This window comes from Hylobates moloch, unplaced genomic scaffold (assembly GCF_009828535.3).
Source record: "Hylobates moloch isolate HMO894 unplaced genomic scaffold, HMol_V3 SCAFFOLD_18, whole genome shotgun sequence".
Lineage (NCBI taxonomy): Eukaryota > Metazoa > Chordata > Mammalia > Primates > Hylobatidae > Hylobates > Hylobates moloch.
The window spans coordinates 32466332-32489761 of NW_026652293.1; the positions used below are offsets into that span (position 1 = coordinate 32466332).

The 23430-nt window shown below is 37.8% G+C and overlaps 1 protein-coding gene across 2 annotated transcripts in view; it reads left to right on the forward strand.

Annotated features, from left to right (window-relative positions):
- The window catches only part of ZFYVE9 (zinc finger FYVE-type containing 9), a 211203-nt gene that overhangs the window by 112439 nt on the left and 75334 nt on the right, over window positions 1-23430 (forward strand). Inside the window, exons 5-9 of one of the 2 annotated variants that reach the window (XM_032137658.2) lie at window positions 7780-7879; window positions 10643-10819; window positions 12442-12611; window positions 18418-18538; window positions 22263-22385. In XM_032137658.2, coding sequence (XP_031993549.1) covers window positions 7780-7879; window positions 10643-10819; window positions 12442-12611; window positions 18418-18538; window positions 22263-22385 — 691 coding nt within the window. The remainder of the gene's footprint in view (window positions 1-7779; window positions 7880-10642; window positions 10820-12441; window positions 12612-18417; window positions 18539-22262; window positions 22386-23430) is intronic. The other variant, XM_032137659.2, reaches the window with a different exon arrangement.

Sequence of the window (23430 nt, forward strand, 5' to 3'; positions counted from 1 at the left end):
TTCTTTCGTTCTTTCTTTCTTTCTTTCGTTCTTTCTTTCTTTCTTTCGTTCTTTCTTAGATGGAGTCTCGCTCTGTCGTCCAGGCTGGAGTGCAATGGCGCGATCTTGGCTCACTGCAATCTCCACGTCCCGGGTTCAAGTGATTCTCCTGCCTCAGCCTCCCAAGTAGCTAACAGGCGTGCGTCACCACCACACCTAGCTAATTTTTGTATTTTTAGTAGAGACAGGGTTTCACCATGTTGGTCAGGCTGGTCTTCAACTCCTGACCTTGTGATCTGTCCGCATCAGCCTCCCAAAGTGCTGGGATTACAGGCGTGAGCCACCATGCTCGGCTCTTCTTTTTTTTTTTTCTTTTTTGAGACAGTTTTGCTCTTGTCGCCCAGGCTGGAGTGCAGTGGCACAACCTCAGCTCACTGCAACCTCCGCTTCCCTTCCCAGGTCTAAGCAATTTTCCTTGCCTCAGCCTCCCAAGTAGCTAGGATTAAGGCATGTGCCACCATGCTCTGCAAATTTGTATATTTTTAGTAGAGATGGGGTTTCACCATGTTGGCTGGGCTGGTACAGCCTCAGTTGGATATAATATTGAAAGTCTGAATTAGAGCTCTCTTTAACCCTTTCTGTAATGGACACTTAAAATGACTCTGATAATTGTTGTTGTTTTCTATTAATAACGGTGAAGTTTAAACAGGTGTTTAGACAGAGGCAAGGGTCTGGATTTGTTTGAACTGCTTTAGATCTTATGATACTGATTTTTGCTATGTGCTAATAAGTGGAGGGATAAAGTACTCTTTTGCATTTGACAATTTTTATAAGTTGTTACTTTCACTGGTCTTTGTGAACAGCTGGACGTTGGTACTCTCCTCTCCTGTTTTTATTATTCTCACATCACAGTTATTTTTGTCATAATTATAGGGCTTTTTGAAGACCTGGGACATCATTTTTTGCATTCTCTAATTTGGAAAGAAATAAGTGAGCATTTGATGATTTGAATTTTCAAGAATTGCAAAGGAATAAGTGTTATTCACACTGTAAGAAGGTATAAATAGGCACAAAGTGGTACTTTGAATATAAAGCATGTTCACAGATTTAGCAGTAGGATTTGTTATGTGGAAAGCCTGCAGTGGGAAATTTTAAAAGGAAAGGAAAGGGAAATAAGAAAGGTACCAACATACATTTAGAACCTATTATATGCTACATTTTATACATATAATCTCATTTAATCTTCATAAAAGCCTTATGAAGGGAATACTGTATTAGCATTTATATTTTACATGTGAGAAAAACGAAGACCTAGAGAGTTTAAATTATTCCCATAAGGTCGTCTGACTAGAGAATAATCAAGTTGAAATAGGAACACCGAAGTACCGCATTAAAGAAAATTACATATAAACACACAAATGGAACCTTTTAACCAGTACTTAGCTGGAACATCGTGTAGAATATATATTATAAATTACCTTACTTTGTCTCTTTACACTTAGGCAGGTCATATAGATCCTGCCATATGATGTCAGCCGTAACCATTAGGCATACAAATCTTGAGGTCATTCTTATAAACAGATTAAAATGTGTTGTTGCAAAAGTTGAGTGGCTCTAAATTATTTTCTGAATTTGGATATGAATCATATAGTCCTTCCCAAAAAAGTTTACGTTAATGTTTGTTTCTCTCCATTCATACATTTATGTATTTATGTATTTATTTTTTGAGACGGAGTTTCGCTCTTGTCTCCCAGGCTGGAATGCGGTGGAGGGATCTCTGCTCACTGCAACCTCCGCCTCTTGGGTTCATGTGATTCTCCTGCCTCAGCCTCCTGAGTAGCTGGGATTATAGGCGCCTGCCACCACTCCTGGCTAATTTTCTTATTTTTAATAGAGATGGGGTTTCACCATGTTTGACCAGGCTGGTCTCGAACTCCTGACCTCAGGTGATCCACCTGCCTCGGCCTCCCGAAGTGCTGGGATTACACACATGAGCCACTGCGCCCAGTCCCAGTCATACATTTATTTATGCAATAACTTTACTTTTCAAGGAAGCAATAAGCAAATATTTACTGAGTACTATGTTTTAGACACAACATTGAAGATACCAGTATTAAAAATAATTTAGCTCATTATTCCATGGAGTTTACATTCTAGTGTGGGGAAATGAAGAATAAGTTCAATCAGTGCAGTAGACTGTGTTGTGATAATAAAGATATATGGCATATGGTAAGATATTTCAGCAGTATAATTTAAGTTCAGGTGTGCAAATACATAATTCTCTTAATTTTTAGAACTGACTTTACTTTTTTACTCTAAGCCTGTAGTTTAGAGAACTGGAGAAGGTACTTAGATGGTATTTGGAATATAATGGGGTATTTTTAGTTGTCAGAATGACTGAGGTTGCTACTGGCATTTAGCAACCTGTGCATACCAAGACTGCTAAACTTCTTGCTATGCACAGGACAGTACTGTCCTATGAAGAATTGGCCCACCTAAAATGCCAAGAGTGCCCCTGTTGAGAAGCACCGACTAACCTGGCTCATGGTAGGCAATTTCATCTTGATCTTTTTAGGCAAATTGACTATTATCCAGTAATTTCAAATTCAGGTTTATTAAACTATTCCAAGCCTGGCTCAAATCTCTTAGATTCTGCCCATCTCCTCTGTGATACTAATTCTTGTGACCTATGAATCTCACTACGTCATAGTCTGGCTTTGAAGAGTCATCTACTTTTCTAGCTAACTCCTGTGCTTTCCTCTAATCCCATTGGAAATGTAAAGGATCACTCTATACTGTTCTTTGGCCTGTGGGATATTGAGAAAGATGGGTATTCTTGGGTTCTTCTGTGTTTACTCTATTTGCTGCTCCCTTGCTTGCTTTTTTCTTTTTTTAAGATATTTTGTTCTTTCTTAAAAAATCATTCTTATTTGAGATTATTGTCCCAAAACTTAACTCACTACTTCTGACTGTTCCCAACTATATTAGTTTGCTAGAGTTAGCAAAATACCACAAATTGGGCAGCTTAAGTAGAAATTTATTATCTCACAGTTATTAGAAGTCTGAAATTAAGGTGATAGCAGGGTTGGTTCCTCCTGGGTACTGTACGGAAAAGATCTCTTCCATGTCTCTCTCCTTAGTTTATAGATGGACATCTTCATGTTCATATGGTGTTCTTCTTGTATGTATACCTGTGTCCATATTTGCCCCTTTTATAAGGGTATCAGTCATGTTGGATTAGGAGACTACCCTCATCACTTCATTTTGATTACCTCTGTAGAGACCCTATCTTCAAATAAGGTCACATTCTAAGGTGTTAGGAGTTAAGACTTCAACTTAAGTATTTGTGGGGGATACAGTTCAACCCATAAAAGCAACTAATTTTATTTTTTTCTAATTTAAAAATAATCAAACTAATCAGAATAAAATAAAAATATCCCAATACAACATTTAAAAAATTATATAAAGTAAAAGGAAAGAAAAAGATAGCCAGCTGTGGTGGCTCATGCCTGTAATCCCAGCACTTTGGGAGGCCCAGGCGGGCAGATCACTTGAGGTCAGAAGTTTGAGACCAGCCTGGCCAACATGGCGAAACCCCGTCTCTAATAAAAAAATAAAAATAAAAATAAATCGCTGAGCGCGGTGGTGCACACCTGTAATGCCAGCTGTTCAGGAGGGTGAAACACCAGAATCGCTTGAACCTGGGAGGCAGAGGTTGCAGTGAGCTGAAATGGTGCCACTGCACTCCAGCCTGGGTGACACAGCAAGACTGTGCCTAAAAAGAAAAAAGAAAAAGGTCCTACTTCATTCCAATCTCATCCTCCAACTTGACTATATTTTTCTTTTCCATGTCAGTCAGTACATACAGAACTATCTCATTCTTTTTATGGGAATGGGATTCCATTTTATGGGTATATTGCAGTTTAATTAGCTGTTACACTACTGATGAACACTTGGGTTTACAACTTTTATTATAAACAATATGGAGATAATTCTTGTGTAGAGCTCTTTGCACATGTGGATGTTTTCAGTAGGGTAAAATTTTAAAACTGCTGAGTCATACTGAATAAACACAATTTTAAAAGATATTGTCAAATTAACCTACCAGCGTATATTACTACCAGCAGAATATGAGAGCTATACCCTTACCACTGTTAGATGTTATCAGTGTTTAAAAAAAATCTTTGCTAGTCTCATAGTAAAAGCATACCTCATTGTTTTGTTTTATCATGAGTAGTATTTACTATATCTGTTGGCCATTTTATTTATTTTTTCTGTGTATTTACCAATGTAAGTTCTTTGCCTTATTTCCTTGGAGGTATTTGTTGGTCATTGAAGCTCATGTTTTTATCATAAATTAATTTTTTTATAATAATTGCAGTAGCTCATTAAGGTTTCCTGAATCTATTCTTGTTCTCTTCCTTTTTTTTCCCCTTACACTGTGGCCATACAGATCTGATCATGTCTTTCTCTTTGATTAAAACACTCAAGTGGGGGCTGGGCACGGTGGTTCACGTCTGTAATCCCAGCACTTTGGGAGGCTGAGCCAGGTGGATCACCTGAGGTCAGGAGTTCGAGACCAGCCTGACCAACATGGTGAAACCCCATCTCTACTAAAAATACAAAAATTAGCTGGGCATGGTGACACACACCTGTAATCCCAGCTACTTGGGAGGCTGAGGCAGGAGAATGGCTTGAACCTTGGAGGCGGAGGTTGCAATGAGCTGAGATCGCACCATTACACTCCAGCCTGGGCGACAGAGCAAGACTGTATCTCAAAGAAAAAAAAATGCTTAAGGGCTTTCCCATTGCTCTATTAAAAAGGTCAAAACAGATCCTACAGAGCCTTTGCTTGGTCTGGTCTCAGCTTATTCCATGCATCCCTTAACTCTTGGGGCCTCAAGCCATATTAACTTTTTTTAGTTATTTGGTGGGTCCATGCTTCTTCCCCTAATAGGAACTGTGTACATACTGTTTCCTCTACTATTACTGTCTCTTCTTGGCACCTCTTTGTGCACAGAAAACTCTTACCCATCCTTCAGATTTGATGTCTTGTCATTTCCTAAATAAAACCTTCCCTGACCTTGCCAATCTAGGCTAGAGCCTAGATTACATTATCTTATTTCACCATTTACCACTTTTGAAACACGTAATTTTACATTCACTTGTGTGGTTTTTCTTTTTCTTTTTCTTTTCTTTCTTTCTTTCTTTTTTTTTTTTTGAGACAGGGTTTTGCTATGTTACCCAGACAGGAGTACAGTGGCTATTCACAGGTGCAGTCATAGTGTAGTTTGTCTTCAAACTCCTGGCTTCAAGCCATCTTCCTGCCTCAGCCTCCCATGTAGCTGGGACAATAGGTGTACTCCTCTATGCCCAGCCTTGTGTTATTATTTGATTTTAGGTTATAACCTGAAACCCTTGCCCTGAATTGCATTGCATGAAGGCAAGGACCCTGTCTGTTTTGTTTTCTGCCACATCCTCATTGGGTAGCTTGGTGCCCAGTACATAGTAAGAGTTCATATATTTGTGGAATAAATGAGTGAATGATGGATTCTTGGTTTTGTCTCTTTATTAGAAAGGTTATTGAAGGATTTTAAGAAATTTAACATTATTAGATTTATTTTTTAGAAAGTTCAGTCTTTGTGTGGAAGATTAATTGGAAAGGCAGATGTGAAGATTAGGAGAACAGTTAGGTTATCATCATGATCGTTTAGTCCTCAGATAATAACAGCCTGAACAGAGGCAGCAATGTTAGAGATAGGAGAAGATGTGATTTTGGAAGAACAATTTCAGAGGAAAAACTAACAGGACTTAATGACTGACTGGATGTGGTCATGGTGAGGGAGAAGGAAAAGTCAAGACTCAAAATTTAAATGAAATACGTAATTTAGTATGAAGTAGTATTACAGAGTAGTTAACTACAGAGCCATTGCAGTCATACAGATTAACCATGTAATTTAGTATGAAGTAGTATTACAGAGTAGTTAACTACAGAGCCATTGCAGTCATACAGATTAATCATGTAATTTACTAGCTGTATGACCCTGGTAGTTTTACTTAATGTCTTAGTCCATTCGGGCTGCTATAACAAAATACCATAGACTGGATGGCTTATCAATAACAGAGATTTACTTGTTACAATCTGGAGCCTGGTAAGTCCAAGATCAAGGCAACGGTAGATTTGGTATCTGGTGAGGGCCTGCTTCCTTATAGACAGCTGTGTTCTCACTCTAACTTCACAGGGCAGAAGGGTGAGGAGTCTTCTCAGGTTTCTTTTATAGGGCACTAATCCCATATGCCCCACTACCTAATACCATCACTTTTGGGATTAAGATTTCAACATAGGAGTTTTGGAACATTCGTCTGTTTACCTAACTGCTAATTGTAAATGAGTGTCTTCATGGAATTTTTGAGGTTAAATGTAACACATGTAAAGTGCATAGTAGTCATATAGTTTGCTGTGAACTTGAGGAAGTCATTTAACCATCTAAACTCAGTTTCTTCTGATAGAAAATAAGGATAATATGTATACCCTTTGTTCTCCCTATATCACAGGGATATCTCCCTATATCACATTTAAGAATGTCAAGCCCTATAAAAATTGTAAACTGATAACAGTCATAGTAACTAGATACTAATTATACATAGAAGGATGGGAGATATTGAGCTTAACTTAGACTTTAATATGACCCCTCATCTCTTGGTTCAACTTTGTAAGGTATAGGATGCTTCTTGGCTGTAAAAACTGCAGAAGTAGAATTTATCCTACTCGAACAGGCTTTTGCCACTGTAAGGCTCTATGTAGTAAATGACTGATGAGTTCTCAAGAAAATAAATCCGGCTGGGTGTGGTGGCTCACGCCTGTAATCCCAGCACTTTGGGAGGCTGAGGTGGGTGGATCACTTGAGTTCAGGAGTTTGAGACTAGCCTGGCCAACATGGCGAAACCCCGTCTCTTCTAATAATACAAAAAAAAATTAGCCAGGCGTGGTGGCTTACACCTGAAGTCCCAGCTACCCAGGAGGCTCAGGCAGAAGAATCACTTGAACCCAGGAGGTGGAGGTTGCAGCAGTGAACCAAGATCGCACCACTGCACTCCGCCTGGGCCACAGGGTCAAATTGTGTCTCAAAAAAAAAAAGGAAAGAAAAGAAATCTTAACAGGAACAAGGGAGATTGTTGTTGCCTGGTGTAGAAGTGAGATTACCAAGAACCAAGCCCAGAAGGTGGAAATTGGCATGGCAGATTTTGATTGCCTGCTGTGATTTCCTGTAGCTAAAGCAGTGCATTTGTTTATGATTGAGTTGTATATATTGACCCTTGGCCTTCGTAGCAAAAACAGTGAAAACAGCTGGTATGGTTATTATTCCACATATAAGGATAGTAACAAACAGAAGTTAAAACGCAGAAATTCCAATCTTTGTTTATTTCATCCTGCTATAATTCCTTTCCAAACGGAAATAGCAGATGTAACTATCTTTCAATACCCATGTTAGGTGATTGTGTGCATAGAAATCTTGCCCAAGGGTAATTCAGGTGGTTTTTTCCCCACTACTGTATATTTGCCACGTGATCTTAGCTAAGATTTTTATTTTCAGCCAACGTTTTCCATTTCTTTATTGTTGACAGACTTGTCATCTCACTCTTGCTTTTGAATTATCCAACTTCCTGAACTACATTTTCTTTGAAACTTTAGTATTGTAGTTTAATAAGGTTCACTGACAATCAGTATTTGTCAGTATTGGTTCACTCTCTTTGCACAGTAATCCCAAGTAAATTTTGTGTGTTCTTTTCCCCCCACAGGTTTTCTGTGCTTCCTGCTGTAGCCTGAAATGTAAACTGTTATACATGGACAGAAAGGAAGCTAGAGTGTGTGTAATCTGCCATTCAGTGCTAATGAATGGTAAGTATTAAAACAGGTTGATTTCATAGTTATTGAGACAGAACAAGGGAATTCGATGAGAAGACTTTTTTTCCCCTGCCTTTCTTTACAAGTTGCTCACCTTCTCAAATGTCATAACTTTAACTGAAAATATTTAGCTAAATTTCCATGTTTTGAAAGTATCTTAGCATTTCAGAATTCCTATGCCTAATTTAATGAATAAATGCTAAAGCCAGGTAAGTTTTGCAGGAATAATGGAAGTTCTTTGGAAATCTGGTGCGAGGTAGTTATTTGTGTTCCTATAAAATAACCAGGGTGAAGTGGGAATGGGGAGCTTTTGATCACCAGATGATGAGATGTTAAAATTGGGCTGAGATTTTCCTTTTAAGAGAAGCCATCTCTTTCTAAGGAACAACTTAATAACTTAGCATGCGTTCTTATCGACACCTTGTTTCATTCATCTTGTTGAAAATAACTATTTCAGCATCTAGGACCAAGTAGAAAATGCATTTATCTCTTTAATGCTAGTTAGATTTGCTATGAGAATAATGGTTTAGAATCTAGTTGTCACGTGGTAAAAAGAATATGGCCGGGGAAAGTAAATAAAACTTACCCAGTGTTCATCTTTTGCTGGACTGGAAATGATTTTAAGGGCATATTAATTAAAAACCCTGAGTATTCTTGTAAAAAGATACACTAAAATTGTTCAGGTTATAGCATTTTCTCTTTGAATGCATCTTTGTACGGTTGCTGGAACAATTACCAATAGACATAAAATGTTGAACTTGAGCACCAGTACTACCTGTGCCAGGATAGTGTGCCTCCTGGAGGCTGGAACTTATCTGCTCTGAGACCCCTCCTGCTCTGTCTGTCTGCATTGCTGATGGTGATGTTTTCCTGTTGCTGGCTTATTAACCTATTGCATGACAGTTAATCTGATCTGTTCTAATTTCCTATGATCCACCCAGTTTCCTCCCATTTCTGAATTCTTACAATTTTGACCAAATATGAATCATTCTCTCCACTCTTAAGGGTTACTTTTTAAATAGTGGTTATTTCACTTGGTTGCTCAATTGATGATTTTTATTCTGCTGCTTTCATTTTCGGGCACATATTCACAGATAAGAGCATGCTGCTTAATTATAGTACCTAACCTCTTTTATTTGATGAGATCTTCCAACTTGATAGCTAATTTTTTTTAACTTGGCATAGCTAAAGATGAAGGAAATGGCAGAGGATTCACATGGAATACTTACTTTTTATTAAGCCAAGGAGGCCCTTAACAGGGGATCCTAAGGTAATCCACTTTTCCTGGTTTTTCCAGCGTCTTTCCTCTCGCATGGCTTAGCCCAGTCTTTTTCTTAATATTTAATTTGATGCTTTTCAGTGTTCCCTATCCCTTTTTCCCTTTCTCCTTTTCTCTTCCTCCCCTCTTCCTGCCAGTGCTTTCAAAGGAACATAGTTTTTGTTACTAGCCTTGTCTTGCAGTTTGGAGGCAATAAATATTCCAAATCCCATGGATCATTCTTTGATGTTGAATGAGATTTTTGAAAGGATGCTTAAAAAGAGGGTGGCTTCTATTTCTGGGCATGTGGTATCACCTGAACCTAGAAGATAAAATTTGGTATCTTTCATTTCTGTAGCACCTTTCCTCCTATTTGCTTTAAAGACAATAGGTGATGTGTCAGTATTTAGTGAAATTATAGGGTACACAGAATCTTAATGTATTTGTGATCATTTATATTGGTTGATCACACTTACATGATATTGGCACATTTTCATGTTCAAATAGGTCCTGTGCTTTTGAGACACACCAAAGATGTGAAATGGTTGTTACTGATGGATACTTTTATACAGGGTGATGATTACATAAAAGCAGAATTCAGAAAAAGATTGAGATGTGTCCTCCTGAGCTTTAGGCTTTAGAAATTTTTAATGAGATTTTATTTTAACTAACAAGAGCCTTAAAAGTTTAGAAATGAAACTTAAAATTATACAGTAGAGTTATGCTATTTTAGCCCCTGATTTTGCTTTTTGATAGAACTTTATAAAATGCATTAAATATTAAATGAAAAAATGTCTAAATGCTATCCAAGTTTCAAATTCTTAAAGTTTGATGTTGTTTCACTCCCTCTTAAGGAAATATTTGGTCTTCTATAAAGAAGCCAGGCTCCAACCTTTAACTCAGACTGATCTGCTATCAGTCTATCAGAAGTATCCTATAATTCTTTTTTCTTTTTTCTTTTTTTATTTTTTTGAGATGGAATCTCGCTCTGTTGCCCAGGCTGGAGTGCAGTGGTGCGATCTTGGCTCACTGCAAGCTCCACCTCCCGGGTTCACACCATTCTCCTGCCTCAGCCTCCCGAGTAGCTGGGACTACAGGTGCCTGTCACCACACCTGGCTAATTTTTTGTATTTTTAGTAGAGACGGGGTTTCACCATGTTAGCCAGGATGGTCTTGATCTCCTGACCTTGTGATCCACCTGCCTCGGCCTCCCAAATTGCTGGGATTAGAGGCATGAGCCACTGCTCCCAATCTAATTCTTAAAAAAAAAAAAAAAAAATCATGTTATTCTTATTTGCTCCAACCAAATAGTTTACTTGGCTAAATGGTCTCCTGTATTACATAAAATCACCTATCTCTTTAATACCTTCACTAGCTGGAAGAGAGACATACTATGAGTATTAATTAGGAGAAGCTGCATTATTTATCCAATATTGTGGAGGTCTTGATGTCCATATTTTGCAATCCATTCACATTGATTGTGTCTGTATTTGCTTTAGCTCAAGCCTGGGAGAACATGATGAGTGCCTCAAGCCAGAGCCCTAACCCTAACAATCCTGCTGAATACTGTTCTACTATCCCTCCCTTGCAGCAAGCTCAGGCCTCAGGAGCTCTGAGCTCTCCACCTCCCACTGTGATGGTACCTGTGGGAGTTTTAAAGCACCCTGGAGCAGAAGGTAGGGGATCATGTGCTATTCTCTCTCTTTTTCCTCACGAAGTTCCTCTGAAAAGGTGCTGATATGACTTTACAGCACAAGTCTTAAAAAAACACTGCAGATAAGTCTCTTTGGGTGGTTATTAAAATGGAACAACAAGGTGAGAAATGTGTCAAGACTATTTCTGGGCAAGTAGAGAATAATATTGTGTTGCTTGGTATTTTAGAGGCACCTCAGAATATATGTCAGTCTCCTCTCCAACTTAAGAATGGAGTAATTACACTGCTTGTCCTTAAAAAGAGGTGCAGAATTTGAAGTCAGTCTGTAAATTCCTAGCCTACCTCATGCCTGTCTTAATGTTCTTTGTAGGAGTTTAGTAAGTGATAAAAATGAGAGTTCTTCTTTCTGACCAGCCCATTCAAGTATTGCTTTTTGGAGTATACATTGCCATTTTCTCTTTTCATTTTTAATCTGTCCATATAAAAATATGAACATTTTTGTGTTAGGGACATAGACTTTAAATCTAGAACCTTAGTTCTGATTATATCATATGATAGGTAGAAAATTATAGGCTCAACTTACGTTGGTTTATTATGTCTTTATGATGATAATATTGTCAGGTGAAAGGCACTGTGTAAGTGCAGGGGATTATGAATAGTAAAAATAACATTTATTTCCTTAAAATGATCTTATCAAGTTTCCCTTGGTAATTAAAATCAGTCTTCCTTCATTAATTTTATCTTTTCTCATCTATTAATATTCCCTTCCCCTTGCTAAATAACCCACCTTCCCTTTTGAAGATCATAGACTTCTATTGACATTATCATACTCTTCCCCATTTTTTCTCTTTTCAGATCATCCCTTAGTCATACTCCTTGTATTTTTATGAATTAGGCTTTCTTAAAATCTTTATTCTCTTCATTTGTTGTTTTTGTTGTTCTTCCCTAGTCTCTGTGTTTTGGCTGTTTGAATTGATTTCTAAAACTGGACTTAAAGGGATCATTTCATCAGACTCAGTTTTCCAGCTTTTTCCCTTTTTACTAAAACACAAATTACTTTTGCACTACCAGATCAGTCTTTTTCTTCTTCAGTTACACTTCAGGCAAAGATCTGGTCAGTTTGCTTCCCGATTCTTACGTATCTGTGCCAGCTCTTCTGTTATAAATGAATTATTCTTTAACATTCTTCAGGGCATCTTTTGCCCTTTAAAAGTACCATATCACTTTACCAGATGTTTAATTTCTTTGGAAACCTCATACCTTTAGAAAATGTGAATGTCTATTGCTTTTTTCACCATGCTATTAATTTATTTCCGAGGCCCTTGAACACTTTCCTTAGTTTCTCTGTCAGTGATACGGGACAGAGTATGTGACATAATCATAGATGTATTTAAGAACTCTTACCATTTCAAAGCAAAGTATTTTACTCTTTGCATATAAGTTAAATAAAGAATATATTTAAATTTGTATTTTTAATTCATTTATAACCACTTTTATATACAGTTACATTTCTGATGTTTCTGATTGTAAGTTGCCAAGTAGTGATTTCTTTGTACGTCTGGAATTGGTGACCTTCTCTTCTTTGATGTTAGAAAACCTTCCAATGTCACATTGATGCCTGTTTTATTTTTCTGGCCCCTCAAGTGGCTCAGCCCAGAGAGCAGAGGCGAGTTTGGTTTGCTGATGGGATCTTGCCCAATGGAGAAGTTGCTGATGCAGCCAAATTAACAATGAATGGAACTTCCTCTGCAGGAACCCTGGCTGTGTCACACGACCCAGTCAAGCCAGTAACTACCAGTCCTCTACCAGCAGAGGTAAGAAAACAAAACAGCAACTAAAATTGCATAGCTACTTTACTCAGCATTGTGCTGCCTCTGTCTTGCCTTTTTCTACGTTGAATTGCTTTTGTGTGGAACTCTGTAGGTTTTGGATACAACTTAGTGTGTAAAATCAGCTGTTGTTCTTTGCTGTATATTTAGAAGTTTTTTCAGGAGAAAGGTTCTTAATGAAGATTGTTCTCAGATGAGCTCAGGTGCTCCACTTTAGCTAGCAGTTGGGCTGTAGGGAATTCTGTCCCCTTGCTACATTGGTTTTTAAAGCATGTTCCCCAGGTTCCATGGCAGCCTCTCAGGAGTGCTATGGTGAAGAAGAGCAGGCAACATGAAGGGGCCTGAGGAGCTGAGTTGAAAACCCTGGCTTATCAACATCCCCTACCGGAGTGGTACACTTGTTACACTTGTTGAACCTACACTGACACATCGTAGCCAACCCAAGTCCACATTTTACATTAGGATTGGATACTTTTTTTTCTTTTTTGAGATAGAGTCTCTGTTGCCCGGGCTGCAGTACAGTGGCGTGATCTTGGCTCACTGCAACCTCTACCTCCCAGGTTCAAGCAATTCTCCTGCCTCAGCCTCCCAAGTAGGTGGGATTACAGGCGCCTGCCACCATGCCAGGCTAATTTTTGTGTTTTCAGTAGAGACAGGGTTTCACCATGTTGCCCAGGCTGCGTCTCGAACTCCTGACCTCAAGTGATCCACCCCCTCAGCCTCCCAAAGTGCTAGGATTACAGGTGTGAGCCACCACACCCTATCAGGATTGGATAAAAATTTTACTCCTGATGTTTTCATAGAATTGTTAGTTACTAATTATTTATATTAATGATAAGTAATATTTTTTCAGACATTTACATCCTATATAATTTGTGAGTTTGATTGTAATTGAAATTGCATGTTGTTAAGATTAGATTTTTTGACATGCAGAGCTGACTTACCTGTTTGGTGAGTTAATGAATCATGTTAATATCTGTCTTCAACTATTTCTATTTTTTGAATTTTTCTGTGGCTGCAGAGGGTGACAGCCAGAACTATGTCTTATCCTTCTTTGTATCTCCACAATGACTTTGTCAAGAAAGTTTTTTCTTTATTCCCCCCAACTGTTTTTTTGTTTGTTTTGTTTTGTTTTGTTTTTTGAGACAAGGTCTCACTCTGTCATGCAGGCTCCAGTATAGTGCTGCAGACATGGCTTTCTGCAGCCTTAACGTCCCAGGCTCAAGCGATCCTTCCGCCACAGCCTCCCAAATAGCTGGGACCGTAGGCAAGCCTGGCCACAACTGTTTATTTGGAAAAAAATTCAACCTACAGAAAAGTTACAAGAATAGTACAGTGAATACCCATATACTCTTCACCTATCTTCATCAACTGTTACCATTTTGCCACATTTACTTACCACTTCACAGTACACACACATTTTTTTTATGACCCATTTAAGGATTGGTTGCGCTTCACCACTTAATAGTTCAGCTTGTGTACCCTAAGAAAAGTCATTTTCTTCTATAACCACAATACAATTATCCCATGAGATGGAAACTTAACATATAATTCTGGTTTCCCCAGTTGTCACAATAATGTTCTTTATAGCTTTAATTTTTTGTTTTCTTTTGAGACGGAGTCTTGCTCTGTTGCCCAGGCTGGAGTGCAGTGGTGCGATCTCGGCTCACTGCAAGCTCCACCTCTCGGGTTCACGCCATTCTCCTGCCTCAGCCTCCCGAGTAGCTGGGACTACAGGCGCCCGCCACCATGTCCAGCTAATTTTTATGTATTTTTAGTAGAGATGGGGTTTCACCATGTTAGCCAGGATGGTCTCGATCTCCTGACCTCCTGATCTGCCCTCCTCGGCCTCCCAAAGTGCTGGGATTACAGGCGTGAGCCACCGTGCCTGGCCTATAGCTTTCATTTTTACATATATGTGTGTGCACAGATATATTAATTTTTTAAATAAAATTTATTTTTAAAAATCAAGATCTCATTAAGGACCACAGTTGCATTTAGTTGTCATATTTCTTTGGTTTGCTTTAATCTTGAATAGTTCTCTTACTTTTTTTTTTTTTAAAGTTTTTATATCATTAATATTTAAGTATTTGGGCCATGTTTTACATGATACTCTCAATTTGTATTTGTCTTTTTTTTTTTTCTCATGACTAGTTTCAGGTTAAACATTTTTTGGCAGTAATGACAATCCTACATAAGTGAGGGTGATTTCTTAAAGGATCACATCAAGAAGTATTAGTTTGGGTTGGGTGCAGTGGCTCACATCTGTAATCCCAGCACTTTGGAAGGCCAAGGCAGGAGGATTGCCTGAACCCCGAGTTTGAGACCAGGTTGGGCAACATAGTCAGACTCTGTCTCTATATAAAATTAAAAAATTAGCTGGGCATGATGGCACATGCCTGCAGTCCCAGCTACTCAGGAGGCTGAGGCAGGAGGGTGACGATTTTTTTCTTTCTGTTAAATTTCTCTCCTATCTCTTAGTTTGTATGATGGATTCTTAAACTGTAAATATTTTTGAAAGAATGAGGAAGGTCTAGTGAGTGAATTGTTATAGGGAAACAATTTTCTGCTCATTATAAGACAAGCTAAGCCACATTATTTTGTGCTCTCACATTGTGCAACACTCTAATATTTATGTGGTAAAATGAGAGAAAGCAAACTCTTTAATGTCAGACTAGAAAATATTAATATTTTTCTTATTTTTATGGTCTAGTAGAGTGCCTGGCACTTAACAAGTGCCCAATAAATGAAGTAAATGTCTTATTATTATTATTATTGTACTTTAAGTTCTGGGATACATGTGCAGAACCTGCAGGTTTGTTACATAGGTATTCATGTGCAATGGTGGTTTGCTGCACCCATCAACCCGTCATCTAGATTTTAAGCCCCGCAGTAAATGCCTTTTCACAGAAGGCATTCAAGTAGAGACCAACTGACTGCTTCTTATGATATTAAAAGGAGGATTTTGCACCATTCAATAGTAGGTTAGAATAGATTATTTTCTGTACCAGGCCTTCAAGTCAGTTAATAGTAGTTTGCCAGTAAAATTTTATAAAGTTCCAATATGATGCCATACTGGAAAATTTTAGAAATCCCACTAAAAATGTATAGTCCTAAAAACTTTGTCCTAAGTAGAGGCAAAAGTATGGCAAAACATGGGCATATTTATTTTATTTTATTTTATTCTTTGTTTGAGTCAGAGTTTTGCTCTTGTTGTCCAGGCTGGAGTGCAGTGGCATGATCTCAGCTCACTGCAACCTCCGTCTCCTGGGCTTGAGTGATTCTCCTGCCTCAGCCTCCTGGGTAGCTGGGATTACGGTGCCCACCACCACACCTGGCAAATTTTGTATTTTTAGTAAGAGACGGTTTCACCATGTTGGCAAGACTGGTCTTGAACTTCTGGCCTCAGGTGATCTCCCCTCCTTGGCCTCCCAAAGTGCTGGGATTACAGGCATGAGCCACTGTGTCTGGCCATATTTTGAAGAAATAGTTTTAATGTTTGTTCAGGTATAAAATATATATAGCAAAATGCATGACTAAGGAGCATGAATCTTTAGGAAACACCTTGAATTTATACATGGTTTTATATATATGTGCATGTGTATGTTTACACACACATGCACACACACACACATATAAAATATGTAACCACCATCAGGTGAAGATACAGAACATCTCCAACACTCCATAAGGGTTCCTTATGCACTTTCTCTGTCAGTACCTTCTCCTTTCATTAAGGTAACCATTGTTCTCTCTTCTGTCCCTATAGATTAGTTTTGCTTATTCTTGAATTCATATAAATCGAAACAATAGTATATAATGCTTTCTGTTTAGCTTTTTAAGCTCAACTTAATATTTATGAGATTTATCAATATGCATCAAAAATTAATTTATTGCTGAGTAGTATTCCATTGTATGGATATACATAATTTATGTATGTTCTCCTGTTAGTGGCCATTCAAATTGTTTCCAGTTTTTGGCTATTATGAATGAAATGAAGCTGCTAGAAATACTATTTTTTTTTTTTTTTTTTTTTGAGTCTCTCTCTGTTGGCCCAGACTGGAATGCAGTGGCAGGATCTCGGCTCACTGCAACCTCCACCTTCCAGGTTCAAGCAATTCTCCTGCCTCAGCCTCCCAAGTAGCTGGGATTACAGGCACACGCCCAGCTAATTTTTATATTTTTTGTAGAGACGGGATTTTACCATATTGGCCAGGCTGATGTTGAACTCCTGTCCTTAAGCAATCTGCCTTCCTTGGCCTCCCAAAGTGCTGGGATTACGGCGTGAGCCACTGTACCCAGTCGTATTAATATTGTTATACACGTTAAAAACAGCTTTTAAATATTTTTCTTTCAACTTTTTTTTTTTGAGATGGAGTTTTGTTCTTGTTGCCCAGGCTGGAGTGCAATGGTGCGATCTTGGCTCACTGAAACCTCCACCTCCTGGGTTCAAGTGATTCTCCTGCCTCAGCCTCCCTAGTAGCTGAGATTACAGGCATGTGCCACCACGCCCAGCTAATTTTTGTATTATTAGTAGAGATGGGATTTCACCGTGTTGGCCAGGCTGGTCTCAAACTCCTGACCTCAGGTGATCCACCCGCCTCAAACTCCCAAAGTGCTGGGATTACAGGCATGAGCCACCGCACCTGGCCTCTTTTAACTCTTTAAAAGCTTCTATTTCATATTTAAGTTATAGAGAATATACATCTGTATAGTTTGGGAAATAAAAGTTACAGAGAATGTAGAGAGGAGAGCATCATTTTAATAGATATTTGAGCATGTTCTATTTAATAATTAAGTGGATTTAACGCCAACCAACATGTTTTGCAACCTTATACTTCATTAAATACAGCTAATGTGATGTGCCTACTAATGAACTTCAGGCCAGGTGCGGTTGCTCACACCTGTAATCCCAGCACTTTGGGAGGCCGAGGCTGGCGGATCACAAGGTCAGGAGATTGAGACCATCCTGGCTAACAGGTGAAACCCCATCTCTACTAAAAATACAAAAATTAGCCAGGCATAGTGGCACGCACCTGTAATGCCAGCTACTCCGGAGGCTGAGGCAGGAGAATTGCTTGAACCCGAGAAGCAGAGGTTGTAGATAATGCCATTTTACTCCATCCTGGGCGATAGAGTGAGACTGCTTCTCAAAAAAAAAAAAAAAAAAATGAACTTCAAGATTTATTTTATTACATAGTAAATGAAAAATGATGGCATTTTATCAAAGTTGATTTTTTTCCCTTTTTTATTGTGGAAAAATATTAACATATATAACATACAATTTACAATTTTAACAATTTTTAAGTGAATTCATTGGCATCAAGTACATTCACATTGTTTTGCAACTGTCACCACTGTTTTCAAAGTTAATTTTTAAAAGCAATATAAATTAGACCTTAAGTAGTTCCCAAGGTATTAAAGATTAAGAAATTATGAAATAATATTGAAATTTTGTTTCTTTAGCCGCTGCAGTTTTTTAAAAATATTTTTCTCTTATGGCAAAAGAAACCTGGGTAAAGGAAGCTTTAATGCAGGTTTTAAGGCCTCTTCTGTCATTACCATGATTTGATGGTACCAAAAGGAGAAACTTATACATTTGAAAACATTTTCATAGCATAAGCCTACTTTTTTTTTTTTTTTAACCCACGGGTTAATGAGCATTTTGTGCTATCTTTCAAAAAGTATGAATTTCAAATTTTCACTTAAGTTCCCATTTATATTTTTAATTATGTCCTGCCAAAGTCTTGAATTCTTTGTAGTGCTTACTTCGTTGATTTGCTTTTCTTAGACGGATATTTGTCTGTTCTCTGGGAGTATAACTCAGGTCGGAAGTCCTGTTGGAAGTGCAATGAATCTTATTCCTGAAGATGGCCTTCCTCCCATTCTCATCTCCACTGGTGTAAAAGGAGGTATGTGGACTACATATTTAAACAGTGATAGTTCTATCTGCCAAATGTTACCTTCTAATTAAGGTAGAGACAGAATTTGAGTGACATTCACCTTTCTCTTATCCAACAAAACAAACTCCCCCAAAACTATGAAAACAGTTGTTGCTGTTATTATTTTAGAGTAGATGCTTATGTTTTTATATTATGTCATTTTTATTTTTTGAATGGATATAATATTACTTATAATGTAAATGTAGTTTATTGGCAGTTTTAAAAAATATTTCAAAGCACATAATATTCTCAAGGATTGCTTGTGGTTTAGGATGAACCCACCCTGATACAGTCATTTATTTAGCTTTTCATTTTGAGGTATAATATACATTCAGAAAGAACGTATGGTAAGTGTGAAGAGCACTGAATTTAAATGGCAATTTTACTGTTAAAAATATTTTTAGGGATCTTGGTAAAAAGTAAAATTATTATCTAATCAAAAAAATGCTTAATATGTGAAATTTTATTTTTATAATTTTAACTTTTATTTTAGATTCAAAGGGTACATGTGCAGATCTGTTACATGGATATAGTGCATGATGCTGAGGTTTGGATTATGATTGATCCTGTCACCCAGGTAGTGAGCATAGTACCCAATGGGTAAATTTTTTTTTCTGTTTTTTTTTTTTGAGACAGGGTCTCTTTATCCAGTCAGCCACTGATGGGCACTTAGGTTGATTCTATGTCTTTGTTGTTGTGAATAGTGCTGCAGTGAACATTCAAGTACATGTGTCTTTTTGGTTGAACAATTTATTTTCTTTTGGATATACACCCAGTAATGGGATTCCTGGGCTGAATGGTAGTTCTCCTTTAAGTTCTTTGAGAAATCTCCAAACTGCTTGCCACAGTGGCTGAACTAATTTACATTTCTATCAACAGTGTATACATGTCCCCTTTTCTCCACAGCCTCACCAGCATCTATTGTTTTTTGACTTTTTAATAATAGCCGTTCTGACTGGTGTGAGTTGATATCTCATTGTGGTTTTGATTTGCATTTCTCTGATGATTAGTGTGAAATTTTATTGCTGACATATACGGATCAGAATACAATTACTACATTTTTAGAAGGTGGCTTATTAATTAACTTCTCCTGAACTTTGTCCTAGGCTTTTACCTGGTCTCCTTGCCTTCAGTCTTTCTTTCCTTCATTTTGTCTTCCACACTGTTGGCAGTTATGTTTTTAAACATAGATATTATCTTATATTGCTTTTACTTAGAAATATTTAACAGATTCCCAGTGCCTTTAGTGTAAATTACTTAGCAGGCAATTTTTTTTTTTTTTTTTTTTTTTTGAGATGGAGTCTCGCTCTGTCGCCAGGCTGGAGTGCAGTGGTACAGCCTCAGCTCACCACAACCTCTGCCTCCCGGGTTCAAGCAGTTCTCCTGCCTCAGTCTCCTGAATAGCTGGGACTACAGGCACACGCCACCATGCCCGGCTAATTGCTGTATTTTTAGTACAGACGGGGTTTCACTATGTTGACCAGGCTGGTCTTGAACTCTTGACCTGGTGATTTGCCCACCTCGGCCTCCCAAAGTGCTGGGATTACAGGCGTGAGCTACCGTGCCCGATCTGACAATGTTTCTTATAACCTTATCTCAGCCTGTCTTTCTAGCCATTTATTATTAACTTTATTTCCAACCATTCCCCAGCACCTTACATGTATACTGCAGATTATTTGCTATTTTTTGAATATTTACTTTTCATTCTTCTGTACTTTTTCTTGTGCTGTGGAATAAAGGGAAAGAATGGACTTCAGAATTGAACAAACCTGACTTTTAATGCCAGTACCATTCCATTCTAGCTGTGTGATCCAGTTGGCAAGTCATTCATCCTCTCTGAATTTGTTTCCTAGTCTGTTTTATTTTTTAAAAAATTATAAAATTACACCTACTTAAGAGTCATTGTGGGTATTAAGTTAGATATCATACCTGAGTAAGTACATACCAAGAAAGTATCTGGCATAAAGTAGGCATGTAATTAATATTTTCCATTTCTTCCTTTCTTCTGCCTAGAATACTCCTCTCTACTGTAGACTTCCTGAAGACCTCAACCTTTTAAAATCCAGCTTAATGGTTAACTCTTCTCTGAATCCTTACCTGGGCTGCTTAGAAAATAGTGTTTTGCTTCATTATCTCTGTTCTAATAGTGGTTCCGATAGACTGTTGGCTACATTAACACTTTTTCTCATTGCAATTTAGATACTGTATTTTCAGATCGTATTCTTTCACTTAGACTGTTAATTTCTTCATCTTATTTTATGCTTGCGTTTATTGCTCCTTGCATGGTGCTAGGCCCGTAGTAGGCTCTCAGCAAATGCTGTCTGTATTGTACTCTCAAATGCAGCTATGTCCCAGATAGTTCAGCAGTGAACTTTCACATACAGTTAAGCATTCTTTTGATTGCATAATGCTTTTGCTCCTTTACCAGGACCCTGTAAAAATATCTATTGTTAGTAAAATTGCTGCTTAGGGTTCAGATTTTTATTTTAATAAATCTTAGATTAACAAGGAACTAAATTGGCCTACTCTGTTGTTAAAAAGAGTCAGATTGTTGGATTCCATTTTCATAAAAAATTATGTCCATTGAATCTAATTGTCAAAACTTCTCCTACCAAGAAAGAACAGTAAATTATCTATATTACTTAATTAAACTGTATTACAGTCTCTTCATCAAAGTGTTGCAATTTTTTATTCCAGTGGGATGACTTTACTTAAAAAATTTTAAACTCAGAATTTCTCTTTCCAATAAATATTTGTAATAATGGGGTAGATATTTCCCATTGTAGCCAAAAAGTCCATTTTAAAATTTCCATTAGAAAATAGGAAATGATGTTACTTTGTTCTACCTGACTGTCTCTCAAAGATGCATTTTATATAAGACCAACCAAGCAACATTCAACTTTTAGGTTTTCAGTTCCTTTCCCATATCTCTAGATTCTGCAGTGATTATTACCCATGATTTGACTTCAAGCTGAAAGGACCACTGTCATTCAAAATGAGATGCTGAAGCACATACTGTGCTTCCAGAGATTAAATGGGAAGAGTTACATTCAGTATTAACTTGTTCATGTTCAGAATCTTATGTGTGATTTACTGGTGATTTTAGTGACATATGTACTAAACTCTTGAATTATACTTAAAGGAATTGTTTTATGAAGCCAGTCATGTATGATACTTTTATTTTCTGGGTTCATTTTTTAAAGTTTTAAGTTTTTAATTGTCAAAAATGCCAAACGGTACAAAAGGTCATAGAGTAAAAGGTAGGGCTCTCTTCTACCCCAACTATTTGATATCCTTTCCAGAGGTAACTAGTATATTATCACTTTCTTGTATATCATGAGTTATTTTAAATGCTGGTCTTGAACATTTATTATGTGAAATTCTTGTTGTAATAGTTGGAAAATTTTTATTAAATAGAAAGATAGTCTTTAGATTGTGGCACAAACCACTGTGGGGAGAGGTCTATATAGAGGATAACCACATCCTTTAAAGTGGACTGGGTCACTTTTGAGAGTAAAAGGGGGCACTATTAATATGATACTGAGCCAGCAGATACAAACCATGCTCTATATGCACCTATTGATAAATCAAATGCATGTCTCTTTTCTGTGAATAATTAGTTCATTTCTCCATCTGATCTCTTTCTTGACTTGTCCCTTTAACCAATCTATTACATTGTTTTCTGCCCTTTCAGACTATGCTGTGGAAGAGAAACCATCACAGATTTCAGTAATGCAGCAGTTGGAGGATGGTGGCCCTGACCCACTTGTATTTGTTTTAAATGCAAATTTGTTGTCAATGGTTAAAATTGTAAATTGTAAGTTATAAATTTTTTTTAAAAAAATTAAAATCAGATGGTTTACTGACTCATAGATAGTACGTAAAACTTTCAGATTTATTACACACAAGTATTTTTATATAGAACCACATCTTTTTTTTTTTTTTTTTTGGAGACAGAATCTCGCTGTGTCGCCCAGGCTGGAGTGCAGTGGTGCGATCTCGGCTCACTGCAAGCTCCGCCTCCCGGGTTCACGCCATTCTGCTGCCTCAGCCTCCTGAGCAGCTGGGACAACAGGCGCCTGCCACCACGCCCGGCTAATTTTTTGTATTTTTTTTTTTTTTTAGTAGAGACGGGGTTTCACCGTGTTAGCCAGGATGGTCTTGATCTCCTGACCTTGTGATCTGCCTGCCTCAGCCTCCCTAAGTGCTGGGATTACAGGCGTGAGCCACTGCGCCCGGCCTAGCCGCATCTTACTGAACACTGAGTTCTGAAAAACTTGGTTTGTATAAAATAATGTATCCCAGAGGACAGCTGTGGAACTAACCGAAACTCTTACATTTAGTTACATGGGTGAGGTAGGTGAATTCTCCATGGACGAAAGCCAAACAAATCTTGAACTTATCTGAGTTAAGTTCTTCTTGAGATGAGTATGTTAAATCACAACTTACCACCAGAATAACTGGTGATAGATAAATTATACAGGCTACTCAAATAATTTACATGCTGTGTTTTAATCCCAGAAACCTCAATTATGGTGCAAAACTTTATTTAGGAAAAATGTTAACTAACACACGGTAAAGCTTCAATACATCATAAATTGAGATTCAGAAGAAACTTCTCAATTGTTGGTGCTAGCATCGTGGGCATCAGGATGAGAAAGACGACAGCATTTCAGAATTTTTTGAGACAGAGTCTCACTCTGTCACCCAGGCTGGACTGCAGTGGCATGATCTCTGTTCACTGCAGCCTCTGCCTCCTGAGCTCAAGCAGTCCTCCCATGTAGCTGAGACTACAGTTGCGCACCACCATACCTGGCTAATTTTTTTTGTATTTTTTTGTAGAGACAGGAGTCTCACCATGT